Source organism: Labrus bergylta, chromosome 15 (assembly GCF_963930695.1).
Source record: "Labrus bergylta chromosome 15, fLabBer1.1, whole genome shotgun sequence".
NCBI lineage: Eukaryota > Metazoa > Chordata > Actinopteri > Labriformes > Labridae > Labrus > Labrus bergylta.
In genome coordinates, this window is record NC_089209.1 from 10,876,014 (window position 1) to 10,900,264 (window position 24,251).

A 24,251-nucleotide genomic window follows, 5' to 3' on the forward strand; every position below is an offset into this window, starting at 1 on the left:
GGCGATCCAGGAGTCATGGAAATCATCAGCATTGGAAATCCAATAAATGCTCCACGACTGGTTCATTCCTTTCTTATTGGACCACACATTCCTAATCAAGAAGCATCCCCGACAATGACTGTGTTTGTAGTGAAACCTGATCTTGTGCGGTAAGTGTCTTAAGAATGTGAACCTGAATGGATGTCTGTCCATTTGGTCGCAGTGCGAAAGTGGCAACCGGACACTCCACAGCTGGAGCCGACACACTGGAATTACCAACCAGGATGTAGTGAGGTAGAAATCTCTGGGAACCAGTGAGTGTAACTGGATAACTCAGACGTCTCAAAAGGTTAGACCGTTCCCACTGTCTCTGGAGACATGTGAATTCACTGATAGGTACTGATGACGAACTATAGCACCATCAATTTGGAGAAAAATCTTGATTTTTCCATAAATTTAAATTTACTCCTAAATATGAATATATGTATTCACTTCAATTAGGTGTCAGTTTCCCCGCTCATCATGCTTCATCTCTTAACTTCCTTTTATAACCCCCCCCCCCCCCCCCCTTTATTGGAGGGACAGGACAGTGGATAGAGCCGGAAATCGGGGAAAGAGAGATTGGAGAATGACATGCTGGAAAGGGGATTTGAACCCGGGCCACCCACTAAGAAGACTACATGTGGCCCGCAAACTGACTCGGGCCACCAGCGCCCTAGAGCGATGCATTTGAATTGTGTCACACAAGTCAGAACATTATAATGCAATGGCTATATTTTTCTCACCCTTAATTCAAATTTAGTATTTGACAGTTCAAATATTCTGAGAGTTGAAGTTAAAGAAATAAATTACTTCTCTTATTCTAGTGACACTTTATTTTTGAAAGTAACCACAGGGTGAAATGTCACTAATAAGTGGTGAATATGTAAGTGTCTTTGTGTCAGATGCTGCAGGACAGTGACCCCCCGAGTCTGCATGATGCCCCCCCCTCCCCCCCCTCCCTTTTTTTTTGTTCCCAGAGGGCTCTTTTGAGCAGCTCTGTCACGATGAAAGCTTTCCTCTGCGATGACGAGAGAGCCCACTGACAGACAGACTGTTAGCTGAACCTTTGATTCTCTGACTGGGTGATTAGCTGAGCGGGGGTCCCTGTCAGACGGGGCGGGGGCCACAGAGGTTTAACAGATAGAGACAAAATGATGGAGACACACACTTATTCTTTACACAATGGTTCTCACATGTACACACACACAGTATGTCTATACACTTTAAAAAGCATTCCTCAGGGTCTGACTTTCCCGACTCTTATTAGCTAACAGACAAGCAATCTTCTGTCTCTCGTGTCTTCTCTGTCCCCCACACACACACACACACACACACACGCACGAACAAATAGGCATGAATAGCCTGAAAATCATAACCTTTACCCTCAACCAACCCCATCTGCTTGTCGCCTTCAGCCCGACAAGGACAGGCCTGTGGTTCAGAAGAGAAGGTGTAGAGTCAGGAGATGCAGGGGCCGAGGGAAAAGGAGGGGTTTCCATTGAGAATGCACATATTTAATCTCCGAATGTCTCATCAGAGGCTTCAGTCACACATCAGGAACCATAAATAAAAAAGACGAGAAAGTGTGAAATGACCAGGGGTCTCATTTATAACCGTTGCATACGCACAAAACGGGGTCTGAAACTGGCGTACGCCGTTTCCCACGCAAAGTTTGTGATCTATAAAAACAAACCTGGTGGTAAAATGTGCACACCGGTAAGCAAACTCTGACCCAGGCGTACGTACATTTTGGAGGCTTGGGAAATTGGTGACACAGACGGCACAATTGGTGAATTGAAGCCTGCAGATACATATTGATGTCTCTTCCACAATTTATTTCACTAAATATCAAACTTTACTGACAGATCCACGTCATCATAATCATTCAAACTGATGATTTTATTTAGGCTATAATCGTGCATGTATTGACCGGTTCTGATAAGTAACTTTCATTATGACAATATATAAACATAAAATAAAAATAAAAAATAACAGTCCGCCTCATACATATTGCATCAGCGCCGTCTCGCCTTCATTATACCGGACGGACCTCAGAGGACCAGACTTGCACACTAATGTAATCACTGATGAAGAGTTAAACATTAGACTAACACAGAGACCATAGAGCCACCAGTTTTCATTAATATCTTTCAATATCGAGCATTTATCATGAAGTGTGGTTTTGAGTTTGAATAAAAGATACCTGCGTCAAGACGCACAGAGCGCACAGGGACACAGTGGTGGCTTCACATATTTCGCCTCCTCCATACTCAGCACATTTTCATCAGCTGCACGTATTTATTCTGTAAAAAGTCTGGACATTAAGTCGGGGCGTCTCTGACACGATCATTAAGCCATATATTTTATCATAATTAGTCACAGTGCAGACGGAGATACCCACGAAAATATGTGGCCAACAATTAAACGTTTTTGTTCGTTGATCAGACTTTTGATTATTAAAATGATAGAGTGAGTGAGACTGCTGACTGAAGTGACCTCTCTGCAACTACATGAAGAAATCAGTGTGGGTCCCGTAAACATGTAAACATTGCAGATATACTCGTGCGTAATGATGAACGGCGTATGTTTTGGCACATGCGACAGCGTGAATGCAGCAGCGACGTGGTGTCATTCTCCGATTTTTCTTCAGTTCGTGAACCTCCTGCTGCAGCAAACTACCGATATGTCCATTTTATCCTTCACTTCATTCACAAGTTCCTTTGTTTCTGGGTCAGAAAGTTTCGTTTCTTTGTCTAAACTTCCGGGTTTCGCCGCGATCCAGCGCTGGAAACCTTTGCTCTGCCCCCATGTTTGTGCGCATTTTCATTCACAAGCTGCTTTGCATTGACCGTTTATGGTTGATTGTGGGCGTGTAGAGGGCGGAACGTGGGACTAATCTACGTGCGCACATTTCCAGGTGGATCGCGATTTATAAAGGCAACATTGCGTGCAGGTGTGCGTACGTACGGTTTTATAAATCTGAATCATTTTGTGCGCACGCCATTTCCGGGTTTTTGGCACACGTACATTTTTAGTATGGATTATGGATAGTATATTGAAGAATATAAGAGTGTATAGCATATTGAATCAGACGGCGCTGATGCAATATGTATATGTAAGTTTGATATTTAGGGAAATAAATTGTGGAAGAGACATCAATATGTATCTGCAGGCTTCAATTCACCACTTGTGCCGTCTGTGTCACCAATTTCCCATGCCTCCAAAATGTACGTACGCCTGGGTCAGAGTTTGCTTACCGGTGTGCACATTTTACCACCAGGTTTGTTTTTATAGATCACAAACTTTGCGCGGGAAAAGGCGTACGCCAGTTTCAGACCCCGTTTTGTGCGTACGCAACGTTTATAAATGAGACCCCTGGCTTCTTAAAGTTACAGAGACTGACAATAAGTGCAGACACTCTCACCCTCTTCAAAAAAAAAAAAAAAACAGTGGTTCTTGGTTGAGGAACGTCTCTGTCCTGCATGCATGTGAAATGTGAAATGTGTGTCGATACGCTGCCCGGTACCTGCAGCATCGTGTTGTTTCTCAGCTCTATTTGTCACATCAGTCATCAGTCTTACATCTAACTTTCTGCTTGCATGAAACCAGCATCAGCCTCACATTGTGTCGTCACCACCACAAAACTATTTCAACATGATACAACTTCACACACACAACATGATACAGTGTCATTTATTGGCATCTCTTGTTTGTTGTGTTGTGATTGTTGAGTTTCATGTGTCACAGAGCCCGTATTTTAATACGTAGCTCGAGTGTAAAGTGAGTGCAATATTATGCTGGTATGAGAGTTAAACAAATTCCAAGGCAGCACCTTTAAACACATACAAATACACATCCATGGGAAGCTTTCACAGAAAATCCCAGAACAGCCCTTCATGTACCGTAATCCACCCACGCACACTTTTCCTGGAACTCCCAAGACAATGGGTTGACAAAACTTCTCAAAAGCTACTCATCTCCTCTTTGACTCTGACTCACCTGTGCCGAGTATCATTTCATAGGGAGGCTAAAGTTATTGTTACGGGATTAAAGTGTCTTAGTGAGAAAAGTGACTTTCAGGACAGGAGCATTTTGTGATTGCCATAAATGAATTTGAGAACGCCGTCTCCCACATAGACATTTACTAGAAATGGACAATCACTGCAGCCGGATTTATTTTAAAATGTGCTAGAATGTCAATCAAAACACACATGAACAACCCTTACACATATGCACCTGAAAAAAAACTTTGTTTTTGTCAGATGTATATGGCCTCAAAACAGTCAACTGTATGCAAACATGTTTTTACTGACTGCATTATATTACATATATTAAAACATCACGTCTCAATTATTATCATGAACCTTTGTTTTAAACCTTGCATAATCTGCTCATCTGAAAACACATGCCGGGTTAGTTAAGGTACAAACAAATGATCAAATGTTGTTTAAGAGTAGTTATTACCAAGTATTTAATTTTTTAAATCTGTTGACCACTGCTGAAGCTGGACTACAGTTTCTCTTTCAGGACAGGTTTCATACCTCAGAGTTGTATATTAGATCTACTCTGCAAAGCTCAAAACATCCTGCTGCTTATTTGCACTCGTTGCATCAAAGTCTTCAGAAAAACAGATACAGTTACAGAGAGGCAGCTCGCACCCTAACAACTGGAACAGGCCTCCAAAAGCTGAGCGTTAAATTTGAACTGCAGCTGTGCATGCGAAGCTTTTAAAAGCTACCGTGATCATATGAGACCCTAACCAGCATGTGCTCTCAGTTTGATCCATCTTGCAGCGCGCCTCGTCTGAAGAACACTCAAAAGTGAAAGCTCAGTGGCTATCTGGAATAAAAATTTAAAAAAAAGAAAAGAAAAAGAAGCAGCCTGGGACCCTGCATGCCAAGCTGGGGGGCTATTTAGATGTCAAGAGGTGTGTGTGATGGTAATGGGGCAGATGAGAGAGGAGGGCTGAAGCAGGCCCCCCTTTGCTTTGAGGATTCTCCATCACCAACGAGACCTGTCCGACTTCACTACTCCAACCCCACCCCAAAACCAAGGAACACAGAAGATCAAAGAGGGATGGCTTTTGTGTTTGCATGTCTATGCGCTTGTTGTTGTCTCTTAGTGGCTCTGGATTCACAAGCATTCACAAAGCTGCTCTCTCCTTGGAGGTAAATAGGCTGCAAACTCAAAGCTACAGAGGGTTTGTATTAGCATTAACTGATATATGTATTGGTTGTTTCAACAATATTTTCATTTTAAAAATGGACAGAAAATACATGTAAAGCAAGGTAATGTAGAAAAGGGATTTTTTTTCCAGTTCAAAACTTCAGTTTATCTGTTGCAGTAATCGATATTTGAGAATTTTCTCAATATTGCTAATGCTTTTAGTTCCGAAGACACCCACATCATATGGGCTCTAGATTGTAAGCTGATCACCAGAAGGTGTTTATTTTTAACAGAGGAAAATGCTCGTTCCATTTGGCAGGTGGCTGGTGTATCAATTGCAAATCTAGTCTCAGGAAGAAGAAATAAGGAATGTAAAAATAGTTTGAAGGAAAAATGGAAATAAATAATCTACACATGTTATGTCTTTCTAGCTGACAGAACACACTGTGCACCTCAGCTGGTGCAGCCAGCTGTGTGAGTTCAGACCTCAGGAAGCACTGATGTTGCCAGGGCCGTGCGGTTTACGAGATTACTCTAACCTCCCTCGCTGGCACATTAATAGAGGCATAAAATCAAAACAGGTACAAAACAAACTGGCACGTAATGCAACTGCCAAGCCCAAGATTATTCAAGCCTGCAGAGCCATAAATACACTGACACAAGTGCATGCACACGTGCGTGGCAACACACCACCTCCAACAGGAGGGCAAACAAGAGAGGGAAAGCATTTAAAAATAATTAACAGTGTGTGTCTGAGCTGTCACTCAAGACACCCTCACTTCCTGCTCGTGGTGACATGGGAGCCACATGAAAGGCGGGGCTGACAGGGGAAATCCCACCATGGAACTGCTAAACACTGTGGAACAGCCTGAGGATGTGTTTGTGGGTGGTTTAAGAGTGGTTTAAGAGTGTATATGCATGTGTGTGTGTGTGTGTGTGTGTGTGTGTGTGTGTGTGTGTAAGAGGCAGAAAATGATGATAATAGGCAAGCAGGAACAACAAAGCGCTTGTGTACAGTAGATTAAATGCACACAAAATTTCACATGCGATTTGACGGAAACAAAACTGCTCCTTTGCACTAATCTGGCTTTTGTACAGCTGTAACAGTAGAATCCACTTTCCATCAATACAGGGAGAACTCAGCTACTGTATTTAATCCTGAGTGTGTAACCAGATATCTGACCAGCCCTGCCTTACACACTACACCTTACCAGTTGCACATTCCTGGTCCACCTGCAGTGCAAGAACAGGCTTCAAAGTAGCTCTTCCTGAATGCTATAGAACACAATAACACACACAAACACATACTCAGTCACACAATGCCATTCTTTATATGCATCTCTGATTACCCGATGACTGACGCCTGTGTCAGCCTTCTGACCCCATCCTGTCACCTCTTTCACGAGGACGGTGACACACTCAAACACCCATAGTGCATTGCTCCTTGAAGACTTTAAGTTTTTTGCCGGCAAATTCACACAAGTTAACATAAAGTTGCTAGAGCTTCTAATTTATTCTGGACTTTATAATAAAAGGAAATTCTTGATAAAATGACACAAATTGGACCCCCCCCCCCCCCCCCCCCCCCCCCCAAAAAAAAAAAAAAAAAAGCCACGACAGTAGTTGTGTTAGATCCAGGTTTTAAGTTATTAACAATCCCCTGAACAAGGCTGAGGGTACATCTGGAGACCCCCTCCACTCATACAAGCAGACATATGCACACACAAACACACACATACTTGGAGGGGAACTCAATACTGTCCCTTTTCTCAGGCCAAACTCTTTGCCTCGGATGACAGCGACACCCGATCTACATTCCACCCCAATTCCCCTAGCAATGTGTGTGTGCAGGTTTGGGTGTGTCGATCTAGTTATATACATCTCCACATACTTTTCTGACAAGACAAAGAAATGTTAAATTGTGAAAGATTGATGTTTAATCATGGACCCGCAATCACAAGAAGCTATAGAGGAATCTTCCAAACCACAACAGTGTCTTAAGGCAATGTCACTCAAGACAATTCAGGAAATAAATACAAAAGGAATAATTAAGAACCTGGCAGCATTTGTACTTCTGTTTGTGGTTCAGGGGTGTTCAAGTGCTGGCGTGTAAAACCTCATAATGATGAAAATTGATGCCTGGTGTTTTATTAAGGCAATTCTTGACAAACAGAGGAAATAAAAGCCCATAGGTACTGCTGCTCATTCAGTACCTCACTCTAGTCATTAATATGTATAAGAACATTAGCAGGACACGGAGACTCAGTTTAACATCATGTAAACACAGGCAGGCTTGATTTGTGTCTTAATTTAAGAAATCTCTTGTCCTCTGATGTCCTCTGTTAATCTCACACTGACCTCAAAACTGAATCTTTGAAAAAAGCTAATGATAATGTAAACTAATATTTAAGATTAAAAAGACTGTTACCATTCTCAGACCACTACAAAACACCACCATGGGTCACTTACTGTTCTGTTTGTATATAACATCCTGATTAGGTTCAATTCAAAGCTACTATTCTTTATTAAGCTACCTTTGAACTGTTAGCTTACTTCTAGAAAGAAAAAGACCATTGAAACTTACATAATTTAAGATGCTGAGATCTTTTACTTTTGTAATCTGTGAATTTGTCAAGGGAAACATTTGTATTGGCATAAAATCAAAAGTAATTGTAAAGATACATCGTTGTCATATTGGCTAGCTGCTTAAAAAACATGTGGGGGCTACATATCAAACTTTGCCGCCAAACCTTTGTTTATTAAGGATTTATTTTATTTTATTTATACATGGAGATTTGATATACAATTTAGTCTGATGAGATGGTGTGTTTTAATTAATTAACTGTCAGGTCAGTTAAGTTAACTATTTGTTGTATTTCTTTTCATTTAAGGTCTTGATGGCTCTGTTAGCATGCTAATGTTAACCAGAATCAGCTTTATTGGCCAGGTATGCTTAAATACACAAGGAATTTTACTTCGGTAAACTGTGCTCTCTTTGTACAAAAGGTATAATATTAAAAATGAACAATAAGCACAAAAAAATAAACAAATAAGCAAAGACTAATATGTACAAGGCTAATCCTGTTATAGTTAGCCATTTGGAACTTACTAAACACCCAAGATCAAGTTTATAAACATTTAGTGACCAGAAACCTCAACAGAAGAGCAATAGTTGTAAAATGAAACCCATTTTAATTGAATTATTCTTGAATATCTACTCAGTAAACACGGACAGTATAGGTAGCTTAAGCTACTTCATCCACTTTCGCTCTGTGTGACCGTGAAAAAAAGTTGCCTTACCTACTGATGGCGCCCTCCTGTGGTAGAGGGGACACTCCAGGGTGCCTTTTTGTGTTCGACCAAACATGGCGGAATAAACAGCAATCTGCATCCCCCGTTTGCAGCTCAGCCTCATCCTCTCCTCCTCGCAGACCACCTTACTCTTATACTCGTCTGGCAAGAGGGAAAAAAGAGAGACAAGGAAAGATCAGTTTCTTACCAAAATAAGAATAACTCAAAATAGGTTAAAAACAAATATGTAGTGTGATTTGTGGCACATAGCTCTGCTAACCTGTAAATTAAGTAAGTCAAGCAACTTTGGATAAAGGCCTACTTATATTACAGATGTGGATTCAAATGTAACTCTGTGTGATTTGATCAATCCAACACCTTTCACAAAAACCTGAAGGCTGTTAGTCATTTGATTAAGTGATTAAATAAGCAAAAGCTTTTTAGAAAGTACCTCAAACCAGTGCTACATAGCTCTATAAAGTGCAGATCTTGTCTTTTTCCTGGTTTCAGGTCATAAGTTCACTACTGATGATTTTCTCTTCAATCCTTACACTATCAGATGAAAGTTTATCCTTGATTTTTCCATTTGCTTATTATGATCAAACATCTGTAGTGCAACTTTAAACAAGCACCAAAACCAGAGGCCTGACAAAAGGCTTCAGTGGGAGGAGAAGGCAGAAGGAGAGGTGGAGTTGCTCGGCGGACATGTAGAGCCACGCAGAGGCATTCCTCACACACATCCAGCCACAGTGACCTGTGACAGCCAGAGCAGCTCCACTGGCCAGCAAATAAAAACACAACAGCAGCCACTCCTGCATCGATGTGGGGAGTGGAACAGGAATGCAGAAAGAAGAGAGTGGACTACTTTGTGATATCCCCTTGGTGATGGACTAACTCTTGTTTTCTCTCCCACCCTCCTTTTCTCCTTCACTTCCTCTATCCTCAATCCACCTCTCCTTTCAGAGGCAGTGACACCTGCCCGTTGCACCTCACTAACACCCCATGGAGCCTTTTTTCTCCTCCCCTGAGAAGTCATTGGTTAAGTGACAGTGAACAAAGAACTGTTGATTGGCCCCGGGGTACGGTGGAGAAGAAAAGGTGGGGAGGGCAGCGGGATCAGTGGATTAATGCCCACTCCTGGTCACTCCGCTGTGAACCGCTGCACAGCTCAGTGCAGCTTGGCTCAGCACAGCACTGAGCCGTGAACGGAGACTACAATCTGGGTGGGATTATTGCTCTGTTGTGGCTCCCCTCTGGAGTGATACTCTTAGCTTCCTGATTCATGCAGAGAGAGAAGAAGAGGGATAAAGACAGAGGCACGCAAGAGTCTTTCTTTTCATTTATATGGAGCAGGAACAAGGTTAGAAGCAGGGAGACTCATATAATCACTCATTCAGCGTAGTTATATGACTGGAGGAGTTTCTTAAATGAGAAGTAAATTGAAATACTCTTGCCAATTTGGCTGGCAATTTTTTGTTTTGTTTTTCTTACTTTTCGACCAATCCCATAACTTCAGTGATGTGACTTTTCCTCCATTTCTGTCCCATGTAACGAAGAGCCACGTTGTTGCACAAGGTGAAAATGTTTATTCTTCACCACAAACATGGGTACCATACTTTTAAGATAATTTCCACATGCGCCATCCTAGAGAGTAAAATCAATTCTGGCACACACGTTTTAATTACTGCACAGCTGAAATTAGTACCTCAAATTATTATTTTTTGCATCCTCTATAGCAACCAATATAAGATAAAAGTGCCACATACGCAATCAGATGTTTTTTGAAAGGCAGGATAAATACTTTTGGTCTTGTGTTGGAATTTCTTGATAATTACAACATCTATATTAACATGAACTTCTCCCTTGAATGACCTAAATGTACCTTAGTGCAATACAGACTCAAATGAGAAAATAAACAGGCAGAGAACAAATAACCGTTGTGGTGTAGATGCATTCAATTTCATCATTAAAAGCAGACTTAATAAATTAAACATCCCTCATATCTTTATTGCAATGCTTTTGTTTATACTGTAGTTGTTTTATCCTCTAAATATAACCAAAATTATCAATTTTAGTTAAAAGGAAAAATCCTCCAGCATGATGTAAGTCTATACACGTTTTTTTCAGTGCACTCAAAAGTTGTGTTGAGGTTTAAACTACACTTTAAACCTAAACACTGCTGCCAAGGACCCTACAAAGGCACACTGACCTAGCTCTGTATTAATCACCAGACACACTAAACTTTGGGTCAATCAGTTAAAGATTTGCTGTTTTAATAAATATGAGCATTGTGAGAAAGAAAAAAGTTCCAGAACTGACAGAGACAGAAATGTGTGTGAGGATTTAAGGAGGTTGAGGGACTTACTAGGTCTGCATTTGTACCAGACAATGAGGTATTTACTTCTGCCGGGACACTGGTCTGTCCCAAACACGCGGCTGTTGACAAGGACTTGACAGCTCCTTCTGTCCTGGCACTCGTCCAGCATTTTCTAAAGAGGGGAAAGAGTGACAGAGAGCGGCAGGAGACCAAAGACAGTTTTAGACGGAGAACAATAAGCAGACGATGGCGAGAGCAGCAGCAGGCAAACCTAAAACCACTTCAAACAGGCTTGCTTATGGCCCTGGGAATACACGAGAAGAGGAGCAGGTAAGAGAAATAAGAGAACTGGAGAAAGAAATCTCTGTAAAGCTCCACTCAGCTCATTTCCTGGCATCCTTTTGCTTCTCTGGTTTCATCTTCTTTAGGTGGCTGCAGCACAGGTGAGCACATTCCTACACAAATTCATTCTCCCGGACTGAAATCCCCGCTCGCTAGAGGAATGACTGAGCGGATTCTGTTCAGAGCTTTTTCCAAATTTAACAATAAAGGAGAGATTTTTGTTACAATATACTGTGAAGTGAAGGAGGAGAATAAAGGGATGTCTGTGTGTTTCCCCCTAATGCAAAATAAATATACATCAAGGTTCTGACTATGATTGATTTTAAAAACAAATGGATGCTTTAAAAGGAGAAGCTTGCTAATCCTAAAGGTTGTTGAACTTTCATGAATTTATCCTGCAAACATAGTGTTAGAGAAACCAAAGTCTATTTACGCTCATTACATCAGGTCTGCAGACCTCAATTGTTGTCCAGCACCAGTTGGAATTTCTCTTGCTTGCATTGAACACGTCTTCTGTTTTGTATTTAAAGTTAGTGGGACTTTAACCTGTTCAAAGCAATTATTGGAGCACCACATTCAGGAGTGAAAATGCCTTCAACTATTTCTGTTTTTTACTCCAGGAAAAGAAACATTTGATAAACACTGCTGTCTGGCTGTCTTAGGAAAATAGCAAGACTCTTAACACGAGTACAATGTAATCATGACGGAAAAATATTCAAACAAGCATGGATGGGATGCTACAAACAGGTTGGTGAAGTCGCTTAGTTATAATGGAAGTGTAGATTCGCTACAGAAGTGAAGTTAAAATTGTTGATTTTTGAGATTTTTTTACAATAAGATAGAAATACATTAAATACAGCATCATATGCAACAATAATAAATAACTAGGGTTAACTAGGATCTCTGTATTGCTTGTTATTAAAGAGACATAATGCTCGTAGCATGACTGAAAAGGGACAAACTTACCCAACCGATCAGGCTGCACACACTGGGAAATTTATTCAAAATGCTTTAACGCCTAATGCTGCAAACAGATTTGCGATGTAAGGATTACTTGGATCAGTGTAACAATTAGTTATTTAACTAATTAGTTCCTTGACGGAAAATCCACCGGCACTAATTTGTATAATCGAATTTGTATAAGCTTCTCAGATGTAAGTTAACACAGTTTTTCTCTGTTTATGTTGTTGTTAATCTAATGGGTTTTTGAACTGTTGAGCGCACAAAAACAACAAGATCCTGTGCTCAGGAAACAGCACATGGGCTGCACCAGCTCAGTGGAAATTCTATAGGTGTACAATACTGGTTTGGTGTGGGTAAATAAATAAGCTACTAAAATGTGTTATAATCACATTCATTTGGGCATAACCTAAATATTTCTTTACACAAAGTAAAGCACATCTTGGTGCTGAAAACGGAAATACCATATAAATGAAGTCTCTATGGGATTACCGTGTTGCAAAAGGGCATGCAATGAATTAAATGAATGATGCTGTGTGGCTGCAAATAGAATAAAAAGTTACATATGAGTGTAATGTAACTTAATCCCTGTGATGCAACAACTTTAATTTAAGCAATGCATAATACACATCTGAGTTATAATTCACAAAACCAAGCAAAATCAAACGCATTTGATGCAACAGGCTGCTGCCATGGAAGTATTTATTTCATTTGTCTAAATATTTATACATGAAAAAATGAAAAAGGGACATCAGAATAAGAGGTAGTTTTCATAAATAGTTGTTTTACTAATTAGGATACTCTTGAAATAAGTGTCATTCATACTGTAATACTAACAGGCCAAGGGTCTCGAACAGGTGGTGCAATGGGATTCCTCAGGGTTGTACTCATGAGGGTGGTGCAGCAGTCAGTCATTCTCTCACTTCAGCACAATGCTCTCTCTGTGTCTGTGCATTCATGGCTGTGCTGGCTATAATGGAAACGGAGGGCGTTCAATGCTAGAAGGCAGACGGGCTAAGAATACACCAAACAGCCCAATGAATGCTGAACAGGATGTGTTTGTGTGTGTTTGTATTGGTGCTGCAGAGCAGGGGGGTTCTGGTCCAGCAGCATCCCAATTTAGGAGAGGATGCAAAGGCAAAGACCCCATGAAATCGCTTTGTGCCAAAGGAACATACGAGCTGGCTTCCTCTTTAGAGAGTGTAATTTGCCGGAAAACATCCTAACAAAGCATTACATAATCTGTGTTCTGCATACAACCCCTGGCCAATTTGAGAATTTTACAAAACTCTTTATCTCTGGAGGGTCTGCAGTCTAAAACTGGGGATGTCTATGTGTTTGGAGAGAGGGTTAACAATGGGAGGAGTGCCAAAACTGAGAGAGATCCAGGACTGGCAGACATGAGGACACCGGGGATGAATTTAAAAGATATGTCGAGAAGCTTTGGAAAAAAGAAAACAAGTGAACAAAGTTATAATTTTCTGATACAAAACAATGTAGGATTCACCTGTAGTGCAGTGGACACAGAGCAATAACGGTCATCCTCCTGAGCGTTATAAGATCTTAGGAGGGCCTGGTATGTCTGCGGACACTGTTGCGGGTCCGAGGCTCCCTTCCTTCCATAAAAAGCTGATTGGACGGTGATGGTTGTGCGGGGTGGGCAGCGAACAGATAAGAAGTCTCCGTCACAGGCCTGCTCGGTGTAGTTTCTCAACACTTTGGACAGATAACCTATCAGACAGAAATTGCAGAAGCAGATGTTACCTCAAAAGCTGTGATTATCATTGCATGCACTAAATATGATTGATTTCCTTATATCACATATCGTAGCCTCAAGCTAAATTTGCACAACTTATCCATGTAATTGCAGTATATTCACTGACTAAACACTAAAATAATACAAGCCAACTACTCGTGTTTTGAATTATGTCAGCATTGTTTATGTAACCAAATGAAGGATTTTAGTTAGCTAAAGCTTTGAAGTTAGCATCAGCTTAGCTATCCACCAAAGCGGGAGGGATGTGTCAGCTGAAAGACAGATTTTTACATAAAACTGCTAAAGCCAGTATTTACTGTAACTCATCATTTGTCCATTTGTTTTGAAGAGGAAGAGAACTATTCAGCGTCCGGTAAAAAAAAACCCAAAAAAACATTTGACTAATAAAAACTGAAATACTGTTTAGGACTCTGTTCATATCTTGACTGATTTATTGTAGCTTCTGCATTTCTTAGTTAAAAATAACATTGCTAAATCCAAGTTTTGACACTACACTGATAAAATACCAGTCTACCCAGATCTTCACAACTGATTATTGAAATGTTTGGCAGCCCTAAAGCTGTAAGCTAAATAACCATTTTATCTATGCTACTATCATATAGCCTGCAGGGCAAGTAGGTAGCATTCTCCAGCCTTGTGATCTGTTTTGTTCAATAATGCAGGGTTTCCATGGACATTTGTTGGTGCTGCATATCGGCAAGCCCTGACAGATCACTGCTTACATCCAAAAGACGCCTCCAGGCCTGAAAATACCACAACAACACAGAGAGGGTAAAGCTTTAGCTCATGTAGCTGTTAGCGTCAGCCCTCAGGTCATGGCTGAAGAACATACTCCTGTGTTTGATATTGAAAAATACCTGCCGAGGATGACTTCCAAAGCCTGACATTATTACACTATAAGAGTAGGATAAAGCCCACACATGCCAACTTACTGGACTCTTTCTCAACCACAAATTTGAGGGGAAAGCCAGCTCTATGATTTGTTATTTGTTTGACAGTTAGCTTACTTTTCTACGAATTACATTAAAGCCATATGGTTCTGCTAGTGTGATAAGTTGTTAATAAGACCTAACATTTACCAAGATGTCAGGCTGTACCTCTCTCTTTTCAATATGCGGCAGCTCTCCAGGCTAAATTGCTGTTAGCATGTTAATAGCTAGCTAGTAAACATGTTTGCTTGCCACAAACAAACCAGCTGGTATCAAGACAATGAATAGAGACGTTACATAAACCATTTAATGGAACAAGCACCAATTGAACTCTAATTTAACCTCAGAGGCTCCCTCGATGGAAGTCTCTCAGCTAAACCTACTTTCCCATTAAGGGTCTCTGCCAGTCAGCCTGTCAGTCACATAGGATAAGTGAAGCCATCACAAAAGCTGCCATTAACATTCCTGCGTGGGAGAAAGAAACAGATAAAGGAGATAGCTGATACCTTGGCAACTGTCATATAATGTGTTTCTGGACTTGCTGTATTTTGAGCATTTATGTGCTGGCTGGAAAAGAGGAGAAACAAACACTTTGCTTTGTCTTAGCTTAGCCTCTAACCTTGTGAACTTTGTAGATTTGCTCTAATCCCAAAAATCGACACTTTATAAAGACAAGACTGCATAGCATCCGAATTAAACTTGAACTGTGACAATTCCATACAATTATTGAGTAAAAATCAAACTTCATAAAAGGCCAAAATCACAAAACAACTTCCCCAAGCTTCCCTCTAAGTGCTCTGCAAACACATTTCCAGATAAGTCAACACACACACGCTCTCACACACACTCTCCAAGTGGACACACTGCAGTTCAATTACCTTTATTTGGTTAGTGTTTGGTAGGCAAGAGGAAATAACCAGTGTTAGCTAACATGCACAACAGCAAGCAAGCACGTACACACACACACAAAACACACACACACTGTCCCCTTATCACCATGGCCACAGTTAAAAGGAGGAAGGGAAACGAGAGACATTCTCAGGCGTTTGAAAGGTCAGCTTTCTAAATACGGATGGTTATTATACCACTAAAGCGCCCTGTAACAGCTCTACACCTGTAGCTGGATTGTGAAAATGGAGAGCAGGTGCACAAGAGAAGCTATTTTAGGTTTATTTAGAGATCATTTGCATGCCACAGACCATTATTATAAGAAAAGCAAACCAAAGCAGCTGTTGGTGCTGCAGCTTGGTTTCTAAATAGTTAAAAAATTGAATGAGGACATTTAGGTTTGTGGCTTTAATGGGTACAGGCACAGTAAAACCGCAACAACGATCCACATACGATCCAATTCAATCACAGGAAACAACTTTAAGCCAATGGACTCAAAAACAACAAATCAATAAGTAAAAACCAACAAAGTACAAAAATAACACATGTAACAATGCACATCTAGAAATCCCTGACTGAGAGGCAGCAGGATAGCACCACAGAAGGTACGTTCTTTTCTTTCTGTCATGAAAAGGAAACTTCTGGCATCACTATTACAATTTAAATGAAGTGTATCATTTTCTGTGCTTTAAGTTTCTTCCACTCAAAAATAATCTTTCATTCACACTTTTGTCTGCTCTGCCTGCCACATTCCACACAGGGTGAGAGAGATCTTGGCATTTCCCCTGGCAGCCAGACCACACACACACACACACACACTATTACACACCCGTGCATACAAAACGTCAACACAAACAGCGTGGCAGGAACAAGCCTCTCTGCTCGGCTCTGGAGGCCTGGGTGTGTGGTTGTTGGTGTAACAGTATCACATTATTAAGGCTGGTTCTTGGCAGAGGGCCAGCGCCATGAGAGACCACGAGTTTGTGCCGCCCTTAAGTTAACCGAGTCCCGTAACCACGGAAACCTAGCAGAGGTTATGAAGAGGGTGAAACGGAGAGGACTGAGGGGAGATGTTTGAATTCAAGCAGTTCAACCTCTTAGGACGGAGGAGGGGTTTCTTGAGATGGTTGAGCAACAGCCTGATACGCCTTCCTCCACCCTTCAAAGTGGGACTGTGAGTAAAAGGCAAACAGATTATCTCACACAAACCCTCAGGTGTGTTTTCTTCATCCCACCCTCCTCCCACTCACTCCTCTGTCTCTCTCTCTCTCTCCTTCAGGACGTTCGCTATTGTTCCCTTCACGCTACCTGTTGACTGAAGCCTCCTTTTCAAGGCCGAACAAATCAGACGGGGTTAAAGGCACCTGTGTAAACCGCCCAGCCAATGACAGGTGTCCCTCAGAGGCAGAAGGCCGAACAATGCTGGAGGAACACCCAGGCGTCTCTCCTTCTCCCCTTCTCCCTTTTTTTTCCTCATGTGGGGACAGACTTCTTCCTTAACTAGCTCTCTGCCCTTTCTCTCAACAAAAGCGCAGCACTATTATGTCTGCTGGTGTGTTTATACGGCCTTTAAAAAGACAGGATGATGCGGTCGCTGTGCCGGTCGTGTACAAACAGGTTGCTCTTGCCGTGAAATGCCCTGTAAAGTCCATTTAATCTCGGCTCAGGCAGTACATGGATTTGTCATCAACATGTTTGCAGATGACTGCCTTTTGTATCTAACAGATGGTGTCTTGTCATATGATGGGACTTAACCTATCAGGAGTTACAAATTCTCACATTTCAACTACAAACACAGTCTCTCAGCTAATTGTAAAGCCAGAAATCAGAGGCCCTTATGATTGGTAGCTCCTCATCTGCGGTCATGTGATGACCCTTCAATCTGACCCAGCAATGGAGGGGATCAGGTATGATGGAGATTAGTGAAGCCTGGTGTGTTGTGTCAACATGCCACAGAAAAAAAAAGGACTGCTGCTGGAGAAGGTTTTCCTCCATGGGAATCATTACTACTTGCAACCTGGTGCAGCTCACATACTGATGAGAATTCTGCAGCAAAGTGAGTGTAAATATAGAAAAACAAAGTTTATCTTGTGTGTAGGAGTTGACTTCGATGCAGGACTCTCTGGTGTAATCTTGTCGTTTCATTCACAAACGGCTGCAAGGAAACTCAAACCTTTCTTGTGGTCACCTATGTTAAGGTTTTGAGTGTCTGCAAAGGACGAGTGGAGCAAAAGAGAGAGAGAGAGAGAGAGAGAGAGAGAGAGAGAGAGAGAGAGAGAGAGAGAGAGAGAGTCTTGTCTGTCACTCACGCTAAGGGATTTCACCTTTTGTTTGAAAGATGCCGCCTTCTCCAATTGGCTGAGCCTGGAGACTGAACAATGCACTGCTGCATGAACTATAACTGACATGTTATAATATCTCAGGCTCGGGGCTGCTTATTATTCAGCTGCTTACTCATTAAACTTACTTTGCTTTGTTTGTAATGCCTCTTGCATTGAGAAAGAATGTATTATGTTGCAGGATATCAGGAGATTATGCTGTAGCTTAGTTAAAGCCAAGAAAGTGCCTGTTTTGTGATTTAGTGATAACTAAGATGCACTATGCATATGTATCTGCAATAACCAAAAAGCATTCCATAGTAACCCAATACAATCTTGAAAGCTACAAAATCAAAGGCTGCATCCTGTTTCATCTAGATACATTAGGTATTTAGGCATTTATAGCTTTGTACCCTTTATTGCTGTTATTTTAAGCAAATTATAGCCATCAAACCATCAAAATTTCAAAGATCCAAAGCTGCAGGCCTGCTGCTGGAGAAGGAATTCCCTTTATGTGGTGATTATGGGGGTGGGGGTGTGGAGGTTTCCCTTAAAGATGGAGGCAGGCCGTGCTCTGGCAACGCTCAAGAGGAGGCTGGTGGAGACGATGAAGGGGGAAGAAGGAGATGTTGAAAAGAATAAGAGGAGATGATTGACAGGAAAGGAAAGTGGCAGATGAAGGCTGACTGGATCCAAAAAGGCATCTGCTATATAATCAGGTTATTCAACTCAAAAAATAATAAGGGTGGTAGTTTTAATTGGACCAAGAAGGGAATGAAAAAATACTTGTTATGAGGAAAACGAGCTGTACAGAGAAAATAAGACAGCTCTTTAAAAAGTTCTCACAGGATGTGGCAGCTGAAGTCCAAAAGGCCCGAGCCGGTGGCTTTATGCCCTGTAGTAATTACTTTTCTTAAAAACCCACAGAGGCGGTACATGGGCCTAGAGCAGGGCATGACTTTTAGATAAACCACTGGTTCTAAATCATAAACTGCACTGACCTCTTCAGAGCATAAAACTTTGAGTATACCAAACATGAGTTGGTTGATAAGGTGTGCTTACATGAAACGAAATGTCAAACCCAAGAAGAAAAATGAGCAAAAGTTCACGCAGATGCCACAAAAGATATAAAAAATGAACATTATCTCAAAGCAAAGCTACAAGCAACCACCGCTGTGAATGTGCCAAGTACAGTCCTCACTGCTAAGCCAGTGTAGATTTGAGTTGCATTCCTCAAATACACTGCATTCCTTGTCTTACAGTACATTAGTCTTGCTACTATAGTCACGTTTTGGATTAGCCTAGTTTCATACTAATCACACTGCAGAACAGGGCAGCAAAAGAGCACAGAGATATTAGGCTATAAACTAAGTAGGTAGATTTGTCATAAGTCAGAGCAGGATTAGATTTGAACTACTCAAGCACTGTTGGTGGGTGGCTCGTTGAAAGTTCTTTCCAGTGCTGTAATAAGTGTTGAGTGAAACAGTCTAAGACTGTGTGCATGAATTTGAAAAATTGTACACCAGCTTGGAATTTTGTGCACAGCACGTAAATATTTGATGGATATTTGTTATCAGGAAATGTTAGCAACTATCTGTCTGTTAGTTGACGTCAGAAGTGTCTCAGGGCGCACTCACACTGGCAAAGTTGTCCCGTACCGTGATTAAGCACAGTTGTCCCCAATCCCCATCCCCCCTGCAGGCCTGCACTCACACTGCTCCAGGACTAACCGGGCCTGAGCACGGTTACCTCTTTGTACATAACGCCGTAATACAACACATGCATGTCTTTATGTCATCATGAAGCGCGCTCAGTTTAGAAGACAGACGGACTCGAAAATACAAAAAATAGTAGAGAGGCGCTGTCGGGTCCGCTTCCGCACTGCAGGATTTCTCAATATCAAAAGGTAGTAATCGTTGGGTTCTATGGAGCCGCGTGCTTGTGCTCGTGCATGAACTGTACCATGCTGAAGCACACCTCTTCCAAGCGAGAAAACTGAACTTTAAGGATGAAGGGTGCTTGGGCACAGTACAGATAACCCAGTGGGAGTGCACTGAAAACCCTCTCATTGGTTTTGATCATGACTTTGGTACTTTGTTTGTTTGAATATTTCTCTCTTTGTCTTTTCTAACGGAGGAGGACTGGGTTGGGGGATTTACTGTTCTGAATACGGCCCAATCAGGTTGAGCTAGATTTACATCAAACTGTGATTATAGTCGATGGCTTGTTCGAGAAATGCAATTACAATCCTGCTGAGGCAGACAGGATGAGGGTCAAATTGTTTGACAAGGGAAATGTAAAGTTAGTTACTGCTTAAAGCTGAACACAAAGTCAATTAAATCTATTAGCATTTTGGCTGAAGTGAACAATATTCATTATTGTCAATTCATTTGTGTATTATGATCTTATCATCGTGATCATAATTGTTTTATCAATGAAATGTGTAAAAAATATATACCGGTAATTTTTATAAAACTAAAAAAAAAAAATCCCATATTTTGAAAACAATTACTCCACAGCTCTAATAAGAGTAAACCAAAACAGTTCGACTAATATAATCTAAACAATGAGCTTAAAATGTTTTAAGATTTTGTAGAGCTCAGAGATACTATTAGATTTTGAACATAAGGGCTTTGACTGAAAGTGCTGAATGAGCTGTTTTTCACAACAAACTTCTAGGTACTCTGAAGAGACCTATTCCAGCCAGACGGATGGGCTTATTAGGGAGCTGATTTGTTAGTTTATATCTTGAAGTCAACCTCAGCATGCTGATGATCTGCAGTGTAAGTGCTGTGTTGACAGCACTAATGGGCACCACGTGACGGCTGCTATACAGTGTGAAGTGCAGACTTCCGAGAATACTTACTGAACACGTTAACCTACACACACCGTACACTACAGTTACTGAGTGGGTGGGGGCTGTCAGCTGAAGGGGCTTACTCACATGAGGGTCTGAGGACCTAAACAACACATATTCAAATCACCTCTCAGAGTATTCCCCCCCGTTTACAAATGGAAAAAAAAAAAAAAAACCTGCATGATTCACACTATCTTCAGACTTAACTTCCTAAAGTTGAGATGATAGAATTGGGAATATTGCGAAATTAAAAAAAACATGACCATGCAAGAGTAAATTAAAATTTAAAATTGGAGTAAATACTGATTTGTCATTCTGACTCTAGCATCAATAATTAGTATGTATTTTTATATCATCACCTTTTTTCTGTCTGTCATCAGTTTGCACAGATGTAAATCTAAACACACTTGCATGTTTACATTTTGTTCAGTGATGCATGGACATGCTTCGTTTTTGACACAAGATGAGGGTCTGCATGTTTATACTATCTGTTTTTAAAATCACCACATGGTCTCCTCTAATGGTATGGTGTGTAACAATTTCCTGAGGTTATTTCTCTTAATTTGAGAGGCAGACTTGTTTACATTTCCCTCCCCTCCCTGGCCCAAACACACACACACACACACACACACACACACACACACACAGACAGAGGCCGGAGCCTGAGCAGCTGAGGTCAATAAAACCGGAGACACAAACACAAACACACCACTCGCCCCGGTCCTCTCCTCCTCCTCCTCTCTGGGATGGTTTATCTTTCTAACACCTACACACACAGACACACATAAACACATAATCACACAGAAACCCACAGAGGCACATAATTAAACTCGCTGGACACAAACAAAAAACATACTGGTAATACACCCTCTCCAGCCCCAAGCTTTCCTTACCATAACTCGTTTATTTGTTCACACAAAGACAAATGAGTCCATCAGCAGCTGTCTCCCAACGGCCTAAGATGGGTTTTGGGTGTTGTAGCCTTATGTTCTCCAGTGATCCATTTCTTCACATTGTTTCATTTATTGCAACTGAAAGCCCATCTGAATATTTCAGCTTCACCGAGGATTAGATACATGCAGAGAGCCTGCTGTAGTGACATAATAAAGGTAAGTTTCAAAGGGTCGATCTTTGGTATGTGACCTTGCTGGGTGGCTCTTATTCAACTTGTAGGTGGACACAAAAAACAGACAATACTGCCAGAAGAGAATCTCAAAATTCCCAGATTATGCAGAAGCCCATTATTCAGCAAATACTTCCTTCTTTGTTTTTGTTTTTTTTGCTGCTTTGTCATGTGCAGAAAGGGTGCAGAAACTGCAATATTGTACATTATAGTTGATTCAAGTAGATAAAAGGAAACTGTAACAAGAGGGTCATTTTGTCTCCTGCAGAAGAATTGGATGATCTCCACGTCCATCCCACATCCATACTCTCTTGCCCTTACTGAATTCTCCTCTCTTCAAACCTCATGTTTTAGCATTGAGCATCATGATGTGCAGAATCTTTTAATATGGCTACAATTCAGACGGACACTGGGCTGAAACTGATCCTGCTACACTTTGAAATGAAAGATATAATGTTAAGGCATGTGATTGGTACTATCGGCACAAATATAAGAACTAAAGGTTATGGAGGTCCATCAAATTTCAATACATCTGTGTAGTTAGCCATCAGCTAACATACCCTGGTTACATTAGTTTGGACTGTAGGCACAAACAGTACTAGAACAAAAACATCCAAGATGGCTCATGGCTGCCCATAGAGTGGGTAATGAGTCCCAGGTCAGTGGACTATAGCCTCTGTACATCGGCATGTGCACTATAACCACTAGGCTGCTGGAGACCCCCGGACAATTAAAGTCTCCAGATAAATTAGGAAACATCCCAGCCCTGAATGTTTCTATGAGAAATTCTGGATAACTATGCAGCTAATCTTTTTTTTTATTATTCAAATGAAAGTTGCAAATAGATAAAATGTTATCATAATGTTTTCACAAATCCACAGTTAAGCTTATAGCTTAAAGAAAACACCAAGGGAAGCTGATAAGTTGTTAAGTTAAACTAACTCAGACATGTTAGCAACACGTCTGTGGTCTATATTTCAGTTTATCGGAGTTAGCTAACTCCAACAGACAAAGGGAGGACGTCCACCTGTGGGTCTGTTGTCTAAATCTCATCCTGTGGGGGGGGGGTGACAGACTATATAACATCTGCCAGGCCTGATGATGGCCTCTCAGTTGGAAAGTGGCCGCTATGTCTACCCTAAGGATCCCCCAAAAACCAAACACAGGTCCCACCCAAACCCTCCCATGACCTCTGTTAGCACGTGCCTCCCCTTTACGACCCTCTGGGGTCATAGTTCAATAGGTGAGAGAGTGTGTTGTGTGTTTCTTATCATTGGTGGGATGGGATACAAGGTGAATGGCTGCATGTTCCAGACACCCACAGAGGATGTGGGTGACAAAAAATAGAGAAACAGAAAGATGGGAAGGGGAGAGGAATCAGTCATTTTAATGGTCACTTTTACGGCCTGGGAGAGGTGGGTGGCAGCCAGACTGCCTCTTCGCCAACCACAGTTCAGCAGACAGCAGACAGATGCAGCAGTGTGTGAGCTTTATTGTCACTAACTGAACGACAGATGTATCTCTCTTCAGTCGTCCTCACCACTTATCATTAGGTTGATTGTTGGGTGGGTCAGTGGTAGCCTAAGGCTTTAGAAACGTCAGCTTGGACAAAGGAACGATAAAGGAACGGTTTCTTTTCACTAATATTTTTTGCTAATGTGCAGTTCTTGTCAAAGTTGGGCAGGGATTGTGAAGGTGTGCAGCTGCATTGCTGCAATAGCTGAATAACTACATAAAAATGATGGTTGCTGAGAATTAAAAATGCCTAAGAAAAAGTACCTTTTTCAACTTTTCTTCTGACATCATCCTCTTTATTCCTCAACGGGCACCAAATACTGAAACAAAAGCCGTTTTAACATATGCACTCCGGATAATATCTAGATATTTACAGGAGGACTTCTCCGGAGATTCTCCCGAACAAGCCGTTCACATATGCTCCTCACAGCGGGGGACTTTCCCTGTCAGAGGGGAGGGGGGGGGGCGGGGGATGCGACGTAAAAAAAAAAACAACGCGGAAGTAGCAGCTGTAGCAACAGAGTCCGCTACACGACGCTATAATGAGAATATTTGCCTTTATATCAATGCTATGTGTAATCCAATGGAATGACAACATCCACAAAAGAGAGGAGAACAACATACTGACGAACAGAAAACATAATGCAGACGTTTAGTTACGTGCACGGAGATCGTAGTGGTCGCATCCAGACACTTTAGGCTGTCACTGTATATAAACGTCATTCTCTTTCCATTGGCTCGAATTGA

At 41.4% G+C, this 24,251-nt stretch overlaps 1 protein-coding gene across 1 annotated transcript in view; it reads right to left on the reverse strand.

Annotated features, from left to right (window-relative positions):
• LOC109989653 (protein eva-1 homolog A) overlaps positions 1-24,251 on the reverse strand; it is a 91,801-nt gene that overhangs the window by 55,547 nt on the left and 12,003 nt on the right. The window contains exons 2-4 of the mRNA XM_029278810.2: positions 13,605-13,828; positions 10,844-10,967; positions 8,488-8,640 (exon numbers count right to left, since the gene is read on the reverse strand). Coding sequence (XP_029134643.2) covers positions 8,488-8,640; positions 10,844-10,967; positions 13,605-13,828 — 501 coding nt within the window. The remainder of the gene's footprint in view (positions 1-8,487; positions 8,641-10,843; positions 10,968-13,604; positions 13,829-24,251) is intronic.